At 44.6% G+C, this 17,037-nt stretch overlaps 1 protein-coding gene across 1 annotated transcript in view; it reads right to left on the bottom strand.

Moving 5' to 3' along the window:
- COPG2 (coatomer protein complex subunit gamma 2) overlaps positions 1 to 17,037 on the bottom strand; it is a 122,159-nt gene that overhangs the window by 33,351 nt on the left and 71,771 nt on the right. Inside the window, 8 exon segments of the mRNA NM_001246238.2 lie at positions 9,087 to 9,258; positions 9,820 to 9,959; positions 10,437 to 10,499; positions 11,440 to 11,565; positions 12,050 to 12,153; positions 13,224 to 13,299; positions 15,445 to 15,688; positions 15,973 to 16,068. Coding sequence (NP_001233167.1) covers positions 9,087 to 9,258; positions 9,820 to 9,959; positions 10,437 to 10,499; positions 11,440 to 11,565; positions 12,050 to 12,153; positions 13,224 to 13,299; positions 15,445 to 15,688; positions 15,973 to 16,068 — 1,021 coding nt within the window.

Genomic DNA, 17,037 nt, shown 5'->3' with positions numbered 1-17,037 from the left:
AAGGCGGAAGGAAAGGCGGAGGATGGGCCACATCCTGTTCAGTCCCTACCCCACCTGCACAGCGGGAGAGGGGAGTCTCAGGCAGCCATGAGGAGAGGGAGCCGATGGCACATGTAAAGGACAGTAGGCACAGAGGAGAGGAGAGAACTTCAGGAATGTGGGGACATCTGCTGATCTCAGGGCACAGAGGAGCGGTGTGTGTGGTTACTGAGGCCCAGTGGTACGAGTAGAGCAGCGGAGGTGTCAGCTGAGATGCCACAGCCCAGGCAACTGAAGACCCAGGGATCTTGGGAGCAGCTGGGGGCAGAGGTCACAATGACTATGGTTACATGAAGGAAATGGCAGCACTGCACATTAGTTAGATTCTGCACAGAACGCACCGGCAGAGAACCTTGGGGTCTTCAGGATAGATTCAAGTAGATGGAGTCTAGTGTTTGGGTAGCAAATATGCTTGGAATTGACAGAAGAGTGGCCAGGAGTTAATGTGGCATCAACAGTGCTTTTGCTGCTTTAAGGGAGCTATAACATCTGGAGGGCTAGAATGCAGCAGAGAGACTCTGCACAGGGAACCAGGGACAAGTGGGGGTCTGCAAACCATGGGTCTAGTCGGAGAAGAGAATGTGGGCAGCACAGAGGCACGGGGGGAGAGCAAGGGGCAGGGTGGAGGCTTGGGGGTGGGGGCTTGTGTTCAGGAGGTCAGATCTGGGGAACAACAGAAAGGCAGGCACAACGGGACAGAGAGCAGGAGGAGAGCCTTAAGACATAGCCAAGAGGGCAACAGAGGGGTCACTGGGGAGCGGAAGAGCAGAGCGGTGGACAAGGGCGCATCCTGGGACCCATGGGAGGAGAGACAGAAGCAGGGAAGGTCAGGGAAGGAGAAGATGGGGAAGTGGGGTCTTGTGGGCAGTGGCTTGATCAGAAGGGAAGAGAGGACAGGAGGGAAGGTGAGACAGGGAAGGGCTAAGGAAAAGGGAGCCTAAAGGAAAACGGTGGCCTAAGCCAGTGGAAGAAGGATGGGACCAGGGACAGCCATTACCTGGGGAGAGAACATGGCGGAGCAGGGGAAGGAAACTGTGAGCTGTGAGAGCAGGTCACAGGAGGGAGCACCCGCTACGGAGGAGGGATAACTCGAAGCTACTCAATGATGGGCATTTGCATGCTTTGAGATCATGAGCCCCAGACAAGGCACTTTCCATGGCCCAGGGAGGGAAGGGGAAGAAATGGGTGCCCAAGGAAAGGTAGCTGGAAGGAATGTTCATATGGGGCCTCATGCAGCACCGTGGGAAGGTCACCTCTCAGGGACAGACAAGGTGATGGGAGGCCCCAGGGAAGCATGGAGAGTGGAGCACAGCAGAAGGGAGACAAGCTGGACGCCAACAGGGGGAAAGAGGAGGAGGACGTGCAGAGAGGCCTTCTGGCAGAGGTGCCAACCGGAAGGAAGGTCAGAGTTTGGGGGCCAGCCAGTGGGGGCAGGGGCTTGGGGAAGGAGGAGTGGGGAGGGGGTGCTGGCAGCAGGTGGGGAGCAGTGGCTACTCCTACAGCCTTGAACGTTGTGGCAAGGGTAGAACTTTGTGGCCAGGCTCTTTAATCCGGTGGGGCCCAGGGAGGAGGGTTTGGAATGAGTAGAGAATGGGTTTGGGTTGGGGTTCAAGGCAGGTTTGACAGAGTTGGACGTGCCAGGGGTCAGATTTGGGATTGATCCAGGGGGGAGGGAGATGGCACTGCAGACACTGAGAAACTGCAGACACAGAAAACCATCCATTAACTGAACTTCTAGACTGATGACAAGTGCAGTGTTGGGTGATGACTACAGGCTGAGGACAGGATTGGGAAGACCTGTGACCCCACCCAGAGAGGACAAAGGACAGTAGCTGCAGGAGGGACGCGGGGAAAGGGCTGCATGGTGCACATCAGAGGGGGATGTGAGGAGCGCAAGGGCAGGGTCTGCAGGGGACAGTGTCACAGGTCGGTAGTGAGGGTAACCTAGAGAAACGGATGCTGGCAAGCACCAAGGACAGGTCTCACCAAAGGTCTTGTCATAATGTCCAAGAGTCATAAAGGTAAGGGGCTGAGGGGTGGGATGGGGAGGGGGGATGTTGGTGGGATGGGGGGAAGCTGTCTTGACAAGAAAGGCGCTCCAGTGCAGACTGGGGTTTGGGGCATGTCGGGTGTCCGTGAGTAAACACGGAAGGGAGTGTGGTGGTTCCAAGAGGACAGTGCCGGGCCAGGGTCACGTGGGGGCAGTGCTGGGACCTTTGAGGAACAAGTGTCAGTGGCAACCACTGGAGGCCAGAGGTGGAGGGGAGCGTGCAGCCCAGGGAGGCAGGCTGCGCTTCCACAGCAGTGGTTCTTCCCGAGGGGGGGGGTGGATTTCACCCGAGGGGGGGCTGTGGGCATGGACCCCAAGGGAGGCCTATCGGAGCATCTGAGGGCGAGCAGTGCTCTGCTCGGAACAAAACCAAAACCAAAAAATGCAAAAAGAAAACACAAAAACATTCCCAAAAGGTGCTGCTGATAGGTCAGCCTTGGGGGTCCTGCATCCTCGGGTGAGAATCACTGGGTGGAAGGGCAGGGTGGAGAGCTGGGCAGAGGGGTGAGGCCAGAGCAGAGGAGCCAAGACTGGCAGACATGGAAGCAAAGGACCCAGGACCAGGCAGACAGCGAGTAAATGAATGTAGCCGACGAGGCACTTTGAACAATGTGTGTGTGGGGGGGTGGGGAGGGGGGGTGGGGGGCTACTGTCAATCAGTTAGGAGTGAATGGCAAGCGTGGTGCTCCTGGAGCTTAGGCCTCTTGAGAAGTAAGGCTGAGGGAGGTGGGAGTGGTGCCTGCACGGAAGCTGGGTGTGTGTTCATGAGCAGAGAGCACAGGAGGGCACGTCCACACCAAAGGAAGGGGCAGAGGAGACAGGAGCCAGCCGTGCAGGAGAGGGTGGGGGAGAGATGGCTGCTGGGGGGGGGGGGGGTGGAGGGTCGGGGGGGGAGCGCGGCCCAGGGCGCTGTGCGGGTCCAGACCGAGTGCGATGGTGTCAGGGTGGGGCTGGAGGCGCGGGGGCAGCAGGGGAGGACAAGGGACAGTGCTGTGGTGAAAGGACAAAGCAGGAGAGTCAGAGCCCAGGCTCCCCGAGAGCTGTGTCAGACGAGTGTGCGACAGGGGTCTGCATGGCAACGTGAAAGGTCCCGGGCCGGGGCGGGGACATCCCAGGGCCTGGGAGGAAGGCTCAGCCTGGCTCCTGGGCGTGTGGCTTCAGGGCAGCGCTTCTGAAGCAGAGACGACTGAACTGGGGTGAGCAGAAGGCGGGGGTCAAGAAGGGAGTGCCCAGCAGGGGAGACGGCCGAGGCCAGCTGGGGTGGGGGGTCACAGACGGGGGCTGGAAGAATGTCACATGGCACAGGTGGGACAGTGCCTTTGCTATGTGTGCAGTAGAGAAGGAAATCAGGAGAGATGAGGAAATAGGCCCCAGAGGCAGGAGATGAGGTGAGCGCTCTGAGACTGGTGGGAGAGGAGAGCTGGTCCATGGGGAAAAAGAGGGTCGGAGGTGAAGTGATGGCACCTGGCAGCTGGGGCAGGAGAGGCTTTGTGAGAGGATCAGGGAACACACTGCACGGAGTGCGGAAGCACAGAGGTCCAAGGACGGAGTCAATGTGGAGGATCCAGGAGCCCTGCCCCTGTGAATGGGCCAAGGGTGTGAGGAAGTCCATGCAGGAGGAGAAGCAGCACAGGGAAGGCCTGGGAGAAACGTGGGTGAGGAGGAGGGGCAGAGGTGGACGCCTGTGGAGACAAGCCTGTCAGTGCAGAGTGTGACAAGGTCAAGGGATGGAAGGTCAGAGGGAAGCCTGGGGGACCTGAAAAGACAGGGTGCTTAGGGGTGAAAGGGGACAGCCTGTGCATGCACCTCAGCAGGTTGCAGACCAAGGAGCTGGCAGTAGGAGCATGCGAGGGCAGGACTGGAAGGGAGCAGGTGTCCAGGAAAAGAGCACTGCATCTGCGGGAGCCCCGGGGAACGGGGATGAGATGGTGAAGGGGAAGAGGAAGGGCTCCTGAAGATAAGAGCAGAGGGGAAGGCCGAGGCTGGGCCAGGCAAGGGTCATTGGCACCCAGTGTGCAAATGAGCGAGAGCTCGGGTTCTCCCCGGGCCATGCAGGCGGTAGGCCAGTGCTGAGAAGGGTCAGGGGAGTCAAGGGGAAGATAAAGGGACCGGCGGCCTGAAGAGCTCCCCGTCTGGGGATATGACAGAGCTCAGGGGCTAGGGGGGTGGCCTCTGTGGTATAGCCATACCAGAGAACGTAGGAAAGTCTAGAGACTACCCGTCCTCTCTGTGGGCAAGCACTGCTGTGTGGCAAGATGGCCAATGTCGAATGTTTACAGAGCGACACTCCAGCACAGCCAAGGACAAAGTAAAGGTGGCACAGGGCAATCAACTGGACTCGAAACAATTGTTAGCACTGCTAAGCTGTGCCTCCTATAGATGCTGATATAGTATTTATAGGTCTGCTGTTTTTCCAATGAAAATGAGCAGAGGAAGAAAGGAAAGAAGTGGTTCAAATGAAATTGGAATTAAGGCAACAGTATGAATATAAATCGTTCTTGGAATTATTAAGGACATTACAGTGGCTGTGATGTGTTAGTGCTGCTGTTCAACTCGATCACAATGAAGGGCACAAAGGCAAGTGGGAGGGATATGTTAAAAGAAATTCTCACAGGGAAATTTGTGGCTACCTGAAAAATCTATCAGAGAGTTATATCAAAGTGGGTAAATTCAGGAGAATGAATAGTCATATAGAGATAAATTAATAAAATCTGGAAAGCATCAGCAGCCATCCTTAGAACATCAGTGCTCCTCACGTCCAAAGATCAAGAGGCATTCCACAGCCTACGACCCTTCTGGATGGTAAGAGCAGGTCATGGAGGAAGTTCCCATGTTTTCACATGCTGCATCTACCTTCAAAGGCTGGACTGTGAACCAGGCCTGGGTGGTACAACATGGAGAGCTTTTTCTTCCTAAGGCTAAAAGAGGGGAAAATAGGAAATGAGTGGATATGCCATGCTAACACTGCATTCTGGAGAGATGTTACCATTTAAGAAAGGCAGCAATAAAGGTGATAGCTATTGATGGTGGTGTGAAAAGGAACATGAAATAGGATGAAAAATACAGGTTTTGAAGTGAGTACAGAGTGTATGTTAGAAATTTCAGTGTGTATGAGGACAGGAAGTTGGTTACGAGATGACTGAACAGGTGAATGAGGTCTCAAATGAGGAATCTTGGCCAGTCTTATAATGGGTCAGAATGGAGGAATGTTGATTCTAAGGCTGGACTGACATGAGTCCTAGTGACAGAGGAAGGGAAATGGTGGCTGAAGAGTAATGTTCAACTTATCCTCCTTTTTAGTATTTGATTTAAAAAGTCAGATTACATGCTTAGCTTAGAAGAATGCAGTTTCATCAAAGATTATTAATATGGATCCCAATGAGGGATTAGAAGTGAGTCATAAATGGAGCTAAATTTTACTCAACTGATGCTGTGGATTCAATACAGAATGTCAGGAGTTAACATGGTTAATACTGGACAGCAGATAACAGAAAGGGGACTACAGATTCAGAGCCGAGTTTGGAATCTGTCAGAATCTTGTGGTAGCTCAAGTTAAGATAAAGGTTTGGGGAAGTATAGGCAGAAAGTTGAGAACTAAAGTATTTATATATACAGGGAAGAGTTATGAATTGTTAAATAGGAGGCAACATCCCCAATGAAAATCAGAAAAAGAAACTCATATGCATGTACTGTTAAACTTGATCTTGGTATGGATATTTTTCTTGAAGATATTTAAATGAGTTATTTAAATTTACTGAAATGGTTTGAGATGAGAAATATGTAATAAGGACTGAGAGTCCAATAATAAAAGCTATGTAGGGATCAGAACGGTTCTGAGTAAGTAATCAAACAAAAAATTAAATAGGCAGGGTCATTACAGAGGTCCAAAGTGGAGAAAAATGTATAGAATGTTGCATATATATGTTGTTACTAGTATAATAAATATTCAGAGTAAAGAAAATTGCTGGATGAGAAAGGACACTAAGAAAGCATACTTCCTTGAAGGCTTTTCTAGAAATTTTTTGAGTAAAGAGTGTTGGAGGACAAAAGATAAGTAGGACTAATTAAATTGAGACCTAGGATGTTGATTACTCTTTTCCACAAAGTGCCCAAGATTTCAGTGAGGGAATTATAGAAATATCTTATATTGAGCTAAAATAATTGTTTTCAGATGGCATAGAATTTCTGTACATTATAAAGGAAGGGGGAGTGGAAAAGTTTAAAGATACAGCAAAGAAAAGAACAATTGATGGACTATCTGGAGGAGATGTGTAGGTATGTCTTTTGAAGAGTGAAATTCTTGATTTTAAAGAAGGGAGAAAGTGGATAGTTTCAGATTTAAAACAATAATAGAGTCTATCCAGTATTTACTATGTGTCTGGCACCACACTAATTACTTAATTTCATTTTATCCTTACAACAATCCTGAAAGGCTTACAGAGATCAAATGATTCGTCTAAGATCACAGTGTATAGTAGAGTCAAAATTCAAATTCCAGTTTATCTCCCAAACCTATATGCCTCTCTATTCTAAGTTGAAGGAAATCACCATCTATAGAATTTCTTTTTTTTCCCTGTAATTATATGGAAAATATATTTTCTGAGATGAGACAAGTAGAGGTGATGTATATAAAGATCTTCAGATGATTGGTAAAATTCAGAATACCTGCAATGGGAAAATGCAGAAAGGAAGCAATGGGTAAAAGATTTAGTACCACCTATGCCCTGGTATTTCACTTCTGTTCATTGTACAGCAAAGACATTGGATCGGCCATGGATTAAAAATTTTAGAATTTCTAACAAAGACTAAAGAATAGAAAGGAGTTTTTAAAAAGCAGGTATATATATGATGGCTCAAATATAAACTGACAACTAACACAGTTTTAAAAGTCCCAGTGTTGAGACAGAATTCCATTTTTTCCCAAGATGTAGTGACACGAGTTTATAACTAAGTTTTAACCAATCAGCAAACCCTTTGAATTTAACAGAAAATAAAGGAAATTCTCCAAATGACAAATTTTTATGCAAAATACCACCACCAAGCAAAAGAGTCCATAGCCAGCAGACCAAAGGCTGAAACCTCTGGGCTGATGTGTAAGACCTGTGTTTTAAAAAGAAATTACCTTCTTAGTACGGAGGAGTAAGAAAACCTCCCCTACGTTTTCTGTCTTGGTAGAAATGTTTTGTTGTTGTTTTCTCCTGTACTCTATGTAACTTCTGTAATTTCAATATTGTTGTTTTATGTATTTTGATATTGTAAACTTGTATTTACTGTATTCTGTTAGAACCACTCCCTGGGGTGTGAGGCATCTGAGTTATCAGTTATCCAAGTGAACCTGGGGAAATGGGAGGAGCTAGTGTTCTCAATTGGGAAGAGCTTGATTCTTCAGTGAGTTCAGCATTTTGCTTCCCTCTAAAAGTATATGGTGAAGTAATGGCACCCCTTAAAAAACAGAAACTTAGTGAGAAATATAGTAGGGGGAAGAATTTTGAAATAAAGAACGGTAGCTACTGGAAAAACTGAAAAAGTGTGGCTTATCCCAGGATGATGGCAGAGGCTACATTAAGACTGGGCCCAGACTCTGGTTTAGAACAAAGGTAAATAAAACTAAATACGAGAACAGCCAGCTCAATCACTGGCTGGTGAACATACTTAGACAAATCTAACTAGAGGGAAACACCAGGAAAGAAAGTGAAGCTAAAAGAGAATGGAACAAAAGAGAGCTCCTAACGGGATAAAGGAAGGAATTAAAGGTTAAAGTTGGATGGCCTGATGCTCGGAGGAGAAACCCTGGAGGCCAGATAGGAAAGTGCCTTCCTACCCAGGGGGTCATGGATCCGGGGTGGCTGCAAGTGCAGGTCCACCTAGGGCCAGAGGGAACAACCTGGGATCCAGACCCAGCAATGGTGCCAACTTGAATCTACCTCGTGCTAGAGTGAGCAGCCTGGTCTGTCATCCATCACAGGTAAGACTGGGCAGGGGCTCCCAGAACCAACACCTAAAAAGGGAGCGGGGCTAAGAGAAGACAGGTTAAGCCCCAAGTGTAACTGAATGATTACCAGGGATAACTATTTACTAGTACTTTTACCATTTCTTGTAACTCTGTAATTTTCCTAATATTTGTTGATTTCTATCTGTTTTTTCCTGTATTAGTAGTAAAAATTTTTTCCTGTACTGGTCGTAAAAATTTTTTTCCTGTACTAGTAATAAAATTGTTCAAAATGTAACTGCAGTGTGTGTGCTTATTTCTGTGAAAACTGGGGAACAGTTGTGACTACTCAGCAGTGAATAAGACAAGACAAGACACATGTGGGGAAATGGGGAAAAGGAATCAAGTATAAAAAATACCTGACATTCACAAGAGATGGGTCAGAAGATCTCGAATCCCCAAATCTGTAAATACTATTGGCACTAGCAGTTGGCTCTCCTTCCCAGGCCTCCCCCGACTCCCATTCTCACCCCCAAGACTGTGCACGGGTCAAGAAGACAACAAAGCCTTTCTCAAATGTAGATACACAAATGTGGGCTAAGCCACACACACTAGGTGAAGACATACTCTCAGACGCCTGCCTTATGCTATAGGACCCTTAAAAACAATATATTTCACAACGCCTTGGATCTGGTAAATAAAAAGTCCTTAGGATGCCCTGGAAAGAAACATCAAGGAGATCCTTCACAGACGACGTCAGGTACAGGAACCCTCACTAATGGTGACACTATTCCAACGGTGAGTCGGAGGTCCATTCTGGGCCACCACTGTATACTTTCAGTTTCTCTTTTAAGAGTAAACGTCCAGCATATTGTATGTGGAAACTTGGTTATAAAATTATTTCAGTAGCAGTAACTAATTTTATAAATATAAATATACCATCATTATCATTACATTTAGTTCTGGAAAAGAAAAAAATTCCTGAACCCCAGACACCTGTCCAAACTCTTAAGAGCTCAAGTGGTAATGCGCTCTTAATCCCTTCGCCTCCATTCTGTGTGTGAGTACCTGCTATGGAGTCATCATCAGGCAAGCGAACAAGTGTGTAACATATGCCCGGCTGATTGTAAGGTAGGCTGGCGGCTGGGATACAACACAGCACTTCATAGGAATCCGATGGTTCCACCTGCACTGTCACTTTCTCCAGTAGCTGGTCATTGAGAGTATTGGTACAGTCAAACTGAAAAGTCAACCAGCAAAAAAGCTATAGAGGAAAAGAACTGTTTTCAAGCAAGTTGCTCCTTTCCATCCCAACCCACGACTCAGTTTCCCTCGCTAAACACCATGACAGGGCTCCCCCTAAGATTTTTCTTAAAGCAACAGGGTAAGCTTACTCTTGAGGTCTTTTCTATGTTATTCATCAGCTTTTTTCTCTTTCCTGAGATTGCGTTCTACCAAACAAGACGGCAGAAGTCTGACGGACTGATAGCTGTCAGAGAATCAAACTGAAATCCAAGTTCTTGGAACAACACATTTACCCTGATATTAAATGATGATTAATTTTTCACAAATTATACTTTATATGCTGTCCAACTTCTTCAAACATTTCAGTTTTATGTCCTTTAAAATTTACATCATCAAAAGCTACCCATCACAGGAAGACACCTCTACAGCTATGGTGTTAGGAAAGAAAACCAGAAATGCTGCTAAGTTACTTCTCTATAAAGGAACTTAGAATCATAAACTAAAGGGGAATTAACTCTAAGTCCCTTATGGGAACCAGTTGTGGCACTTATCTCACCTGGAACACGACATGATTGGTAAACATGTGCTTGACACAACGAACAAAATATTCTGTCTCTGCTTCTGTAAGTTGAACAGGCTCAGAAGACTTGAACAAGGGTCCTAGATTCATAAACTCAGGAATGGCAGCTAGTTGTTCTATCAAAAAAAAAAAAGGAAAGAAAAGAAGGAAGGAAGAAGGAAAGATATTACTTTGGGTGTCTGAAATGTTTTAAGTTTTCATAGCCTTACTAACAGTTGCACACTCAACTAATATGTCCCCAAGCTTTAGTGAAATAATCTTTTAAGAGAGTTTATATCCTGAATTACCAAAAGCAAAACAAACAAACAAACAAAAAACCCCACAGAGAAATCAAACTAAATTCCTACTTTCATAGAATTTGAGTTCCCTGTTAACCAAGTTACAGAGTAAGAACAACATTCCTAGTTAGTAAGCTGAAAACTGGACAGTCCCATAGACTGCAGGGAGCCCCAGGAACCATGACAATAAATATGCAGCTGTACAAAGATTTCTCATACTGAGAATTAATCAAATTTAATGAAAGTAGTAGACTTCATTATATTTACAATGCCTAGAGTACAAGACTACTGCTTCTACACAACAAATCATCATACCTTGGAAAATGTCTTGCCTGGAAGGAGCCAACTTCTCTGGCTTAGTAGCCACCAGTGTGATTTCTACAAAGACAAGTACAAGCAATCAAGTGAGCTTCCCTCCCACTATCAAGCTAAAAATGCAGACAGACAGAGGGCAGAAAGTTCTAGCAGATATATAGGGAGCTATTGCTAAATCATACCAGTAGGTTCTCTGCCACCTTTTTTGGAGGGACCGTCTAAATGTATTTAGTGAACATATTTTGTGAAATAACAGAGTCCCAAAGATTCAGTAATAATAATAAATCCTAAAGATACAGTATTTACTTTAATGAGCCAGGATATATTTTTTAAATTACTCTTAAAAGGAGGAGCAGGAGTTCCTTCACAGCGGGCTAAGGATCTGGAGTTATCACTGCAGCAGCTCAGGTTGCTGCTGTGGCGCAGATTCTATCCTTGGCCTGGGAACTTCCATGTGCTGCAGGCACAGCATAAAAAAAAAAAAAAGAATAAAAAGGAAAAAAAAGGGCAGAACACTTTATAAAACAAATCTCATGATTCAGATGTATAGTATCAACAAAGAAACTGAAAGTGTTGGAAGTTAAGCATGAAATCTTTCATTTTTAGTTCTAACCACTAAACACTTTGCTCCTTTATTTTTTTTAAACCTCCAACAGAAAAATTGAGAAGTTAACCAATGTTAGAAAGTAAAAACAGGAAGTGACAGCACAATTACTGCTTTGAGACACACGGTGACAACTAACTTTAAATGCTGAACACTTAGCATTAAAAAAAAAAAAACCTTTCAATCTGAGTCACATATCATATTTCTGCTCTCATGAGAAAACAAAGGAAAACACTTTAAAGCCCTAATTTAAAAAGTATCAAAAGTATCATCCATCTTAGTTCTCTAAGATTTAGAGGTAAGGAGTGACAATTAAAAGAAATAGCAGAATATGCTAATTTTATTTTATTGACATAAAGCTATTTGTATACAGAAAAACAGACAAAGTGCTGCTGTTACCTGACTTCTGTTCAAAAACAGGAGCCATAGCAAGAGGAATCGATTTCATATCAAAGGGTTTTTCTGAAGGTTCCAGGGTGTATTGGTGTAAGGCTTTCTCCATCCCTGGTACAGAGACTGTGAGGCCTATGAAAAAGAGATATCTCAGCATTATAACTCCTTGCCAATCCTAGCATCCAGAGAGGCCCAGATTTGTAATATTTATCTAAGCTTTCTAAAGAAAAATATAACCACAGATTTTACAACCTAAATAAAAATAAAGGCTCTTATAATTTCATCCAACGAAGCATAGGAGCAGAGCATATACATTTTTAACAAAAGTATCTTCTAGAAAAGAAAACAATGGAGCCATGTGGAAGCAATGATAGCATAAGAAAAGGGAAAAAAGGTAAAGCCATCTAAGAGGGAGCTCAAGGAGAACCAGAACAAGCAATAATCCTTGGCTTTTACATACATTAGGTTTCCCTAGAAATGGAACTGAATTCAAAGACAAAACCCAAGCATTTTGCCTAGTGAGGCCAGCTCATACACGAATCATAATGAGATGTGCTTCTAGGACACCATTTGTGGAACGAAAGTGTATCTGTCTCCAATCTTGGCTCTCACTGACCATTGAAGATATATGTGGCATTCAGTGCCATCTGCCTCTGCTGCAGCACATTCAGATAGAAGGTGGCTCTATCCCGTACCTCATCGTCAGTATCCATCATACACCTGTCCAGGGGATACAGAATAGGCATGTCACCACACCCTAGAGATTTCCAATAGTTTTACCACTATACCTAAAGGACACAATCCAGGCTATCTAATACCACCTTTATAAAAGAGCTCAACGACACCCAACAGTGGATCCTAAAATCTCCACAAATCTTAGGGACTGTTCCGAACTGGTGAAGAAAGGTGGTCATTATGAATCAAAAGCACTACACAAGCAGGCATTAAAATAATTAGGAAGAACACCAACATAAGATAACAGTTTGGAGTCTATTCTTGGATCTGCAACCACACAACCCCGGTAAAGATTCAGACTTCTAGATAATTTAAAAAATGGTGCTATTATACTTCCAAATCTAGGCACTGATGCTACTCAAATGGCAATTTGTTTGGTTTAAACCAGTCTGTCTTTGGCTTGTAATTTTTCTGCTTCAATTACAAGATGTAATCACAGAGTGTCTGCTAAAGCAAGTCTCTTCCTCATCAAATTGGGAGTCATGGAGACCATGAAAATCTATGTATTTTCAACTCTACATAGTGAATCACTTTGAAGTTGGCCCCTACTATACTAATTGAGGCACGTGCACTTGTCATTTTCTCAAAATCATCCAAGAGAAATCAGGAGTCAAATTTTACATGTATTTAGCACATGCAAAATCACAAGAGTAAGAAAAATGCCATCTGCCCCTAACTTACTCCATCAGCTCTACTCTTAGGCCTTGCAATACATTTTTTTTTAGGGCAGCACCAGCGGCACATGGAGGATCCCAGGCTAGGGGTCAAATTGGAGCTGTAGCTGCTGGCCGACACCACAGCCACAGCAATTCCAGAGCCAAGCCACCTCTGCAACCTACACCACAGCTCATAGCAACACCGGATCCTTAACCCACTGAGCAAGGCCAGGGATTGAACCCAAAACCTCAGGATTCCTAGTCAGATTCATTTACGCTGCACCAGGACGGGAACTCCAGGCCTTGCAATGCGTTTTGATATGGTACAATGAAGAATTCTCTATTCAGCCACATGGCTTTCTTCTTATTTTTTTTTTTTTAAGACATTCGTTTCATTACCTTTGTAAGAGTACTAGGATGCTTGGGAGAAGATTCTCATTTTGAGCCCCAAATTTAGCCAAAGCACTCACAGCAGCTATAATGAAGCATAAAATGAAACAATATAAATACAGACTTCTCAGAGTTAAGCAGTAATCATTCAAACCAAAATATAGAGGAGTTACCCCATGTTCAGTGGGAATAAACTTACTGTTTTATTGTGTTTCTTGATCTTATTTCCTTGATCCATTTAAGCACAAATAGAAATCAACGGGCCCGAGAGAGCTCTGAATAGGAAAACCCTCCATCCAATAGGAAAAAGGATTGTATGTATTTCTTATATGAGCTATCCTCCAGTCTCTTTTTATACCACACTGATTAATTAGGCTCTGATCTCAAACAACCAGCCCCATGCATTAAAGCAAACCAAAAAAACCCTCTATTACTAAAATTCATTGTATCAACAAAGACTTACTGCTCACTTACCTTCTGTCAGGAATTGTGCTAGGTGCTAGGAGTAGAAAGATGAAAGACATGGTCCCTGACCTCAAGAAGATGTGGGCAAGGCAATGGGAAAGACACCTGAGTAAAGAGGCAGTTACAACACAGCACAGTAAGTCCATGGCCAAACCATATCCAGGACACTATGTGAGTAGAGAAAGGAACCTGAGTCAGAATTGGTGAAGAAGACAGACAAGATGCTGACACTTATTACTTGAGCTAAAGTTTGAAGAACAAGTAGAGTTAGCCAGAGGGAAAAGGCAGGAAAAGAGTATGTGAGGCAGAGAGAATAAAAAGTATCAAGGCCCTCAGCCCAGAGAAGAAAATGTGGTCTAGTCCTGGAACTGGACACAGCTGAGGAAGACGGAAGCACTGGACACTGGCTGGAAAGCAGAAGCAGACAAGTAAGAGTCTAGAGGTAAACCACCACCACCACCACCACCACCACCACCAGATTATGGTTTAACCTCAAAAGTCATTATTAGCAGGCGTTAAATACAGGATGGATCTGTGTATCTGTGGCAGAGTTGCTACACTACGTCTGTAAGCAGATTTTGTATGCAACGACCATTTTGGCAGCAGAGTGTAGAAAATATACTGGATATGGGTGAGACTACAAGCAGTCTGATTAGTTGGGCATCTGAAATGGATGTGAGCTTAATGCAGCACTCAGGAAAACCAAGGAAAAAAAGAGAATGAAAAACATATATTGGAGACAGAACTGACAGAACTTCGCCAACTGACAGACCAAGGTTATAAAACAATAAGCTTCCAGCTTTGCTACTGAGTGGATGATATAGGTGAGGATTTCTGTTGGGGATAGTTTGAATTTTAAGCTGAATTTGAAGTGCCTTAAGAGTCAGAGACATACGGTTCAGGAAAGAGATATAACTGCAATGTCACAAGCCTATCAGCAGAGCTCTGAAAATGATCCCCAGGAAGAATGCGTATGTTGTGAAGACAGACCTCTAAGGAAAATTAATATTCTGAGGAATGGAAGAGAAGTTCTGTAGGTAGGACTGAGGGGTGATGGAAAGATGCAGGCTACTGTGGAAACCAAGGGAAGAAAGGTTCACAAAGTGTTTAGTCAACTACATCAAACTGACCGAGAGGTGAACAAGGATAAGAATGTTAATGTGTCTACCTTGACCTTTCAACTAGCTTATAGGTAATTTTTTTAAAAAATAGATTCAGAAGATTTTTAAGGGAGCGAGCAAGATCACAGTGAGTTGAAGAGAAAATGGAAAGTAAGTTGACAGAGGCAGCTAGTAATAGCCACTTCAAGTTTACCTGACAGGGGAAGTATAGTCAGTAGTGAGAGACAAGGGATCAAAGGAGGGCTGACATTTCTAACAGGAGAGACCTGCACCTGTTCATGTGCTAAGGGGAAGAACAATTAGAGAGGAAGGAGTAAGAAGAAAAAAAAAAATTCCTAAGACCTGTTTTAAAAAGTCACCTAAAAACTAGAGACAGACAAATTTCACAGTCATAACCACAACTCTGAAAAAATGGATGACACCATCAAATAGTCTTCTTGTCACACTGAAAGTCAAGGGATGTTTTTCTCTGCTATAAGGTAGAAAGCATGATGGGAATTCATATACAAAGAAAGAGGCATCCACATGTGGCCTAAGTGTGCTCCAAGATCCCACCACCAAATAGGTCCAATTTCACTATAACCCCAAGTTAAGCATTTCACAAGATCGACAGTTATATCGTCATGAATGTTCCAGTGACTCACCAGCTCGGACAGCCTCATTCTCCAGTACGACCCTATTAAAAATAAAGCGGATATACTTGGAGGGAACAGGTGTTCTGGGGCCCTCTTTGCCCAACAAGTGTAGAATCTTAGTAGCCAGAACAGTGTGTTCACAGTCCTCGATGAATTCACAAAGGTGGGCTAGACCCGCTTCTTTACTCTCAGGGTTTTCTTCCACAATGTTGATGATGCAGTCCACGATGGCCCGCTTATATTCAAAGCCCCCCTGGCAAAAGAGAAACCTGCCATTCATTCTGAGGACACTTTTTGGAGACGTGCTTATACTCCGAGGCTCACGCTGTACCACTCAAATTTCATTTCCCTTCCCTTAAGAAAGAAATAATAGTGTTTTTTCCTCCAAATGGGAAAGCCAAAGCAGGAGGAGGACTTAAGACAGAATTGAGCAGACTATTTGAGAGGCATGCTGAGATGATAAAGAAAGCTGCTTCAGATAGCAGGGCATACAAATTTAAGGAGCAACTTCCCGTGATGAAAAAGCAGTCCACCTACATCATCTCGGAGCATGTTGGAGAGGAACGTCATCATGACACTGTGCTTTCGAGGGTATTTCTGACAGAGAGCGCTAATTGCCTGTACAACCACCACCTGCAGAAAAACAAACAAAAAGGACATTCACCTTTATAATGCCTTTCAACTACCACCTACGGAAAAACAGAAAGGACACTCATCTCTGTAACTTTAGCTACTAGGCATACATTTCCACTTGTTTACCACAAGCTAAAAAGGCACATAGCTGACTAAAATGACAGTAATGATTTTCATGAAAGATAAGTAAAGAGACTTCAAAGGAAAATAAAAAGCAATGTAAAAATGAAGTGCATTCAAGAGACGCTATTCCTTTTTGCTCCAAGCAAATAAGCACATGAAAATTTTCAAGTGAACATAAACATAAAAAGCTTAAACAGGAGTTCCCGTCGTGGTGCAGTGGTTAACAAATTCGACTAGGAACCATGAGGTTGCGGGTTCGGTCCCTGCCCTTGCTCAGTGGGTTAACGATCTGGCGTTGCCGTGAGCTGTGGTGTAGGTTGCAGACGCAGCTCGGATCCCGCGTTGCTGTGGCTCTGGCGTAGGCTGGTGGCTACAGCTCCGACTAGACCCCTAGCCTGGGAACCTCCATATGCCGCGGGAGGGGCCCTAGAAAAGTCAAAAAGTCAAAAAGTCAAAAAGTCAAAAAAAAAAAAAAAATCTTAAACAGACTGATTTCCACAGAAGAAGCAGACAAAGTTACCAAGGAGTTATTGCACAAGATAGTTTCTAGGAGATTTTCACCACAACTTTAAAAGTCAGTGTCAGGAAGTGAATAGGGTGTGAGATTTTACCCTACTGCCACAATTTCATGGATGCTAGAAGAAAACACAGACTCTGGATCAGATATGAAGACAGTTATTTACTCACAGCAAAAGCAATAGCCAGGGTATGAGCATGTGGGGGTCAGTGTCCTGAGCTCCACTTGGCCCAGGACAATGCAAAAAGGGCCAAATAATACTTGAGCCTGCAGTGGTTGCTTTACAGGACAATTCAAGATATGGAACCTGAATGTTTTACACTGGGCAG

Source organism: Sus scrofa, chromosome 18 (genome assembly GCF_000003025.6).
Source record: "Sus scrofa isolate TJ Tabasco breed Duroc chromosome 18, Sscrofa11.1, whole genome shotgun sequence".
Classification (NCBI taxonomy): Eukaryota; Metazoa; Chordata; class Mammalia; order Artiodactyla; family Suidae; genus Sus; species Sus scrofa.
This window is presented reverse-complemented; position numbering and strand designations above follow the sequence as displayed.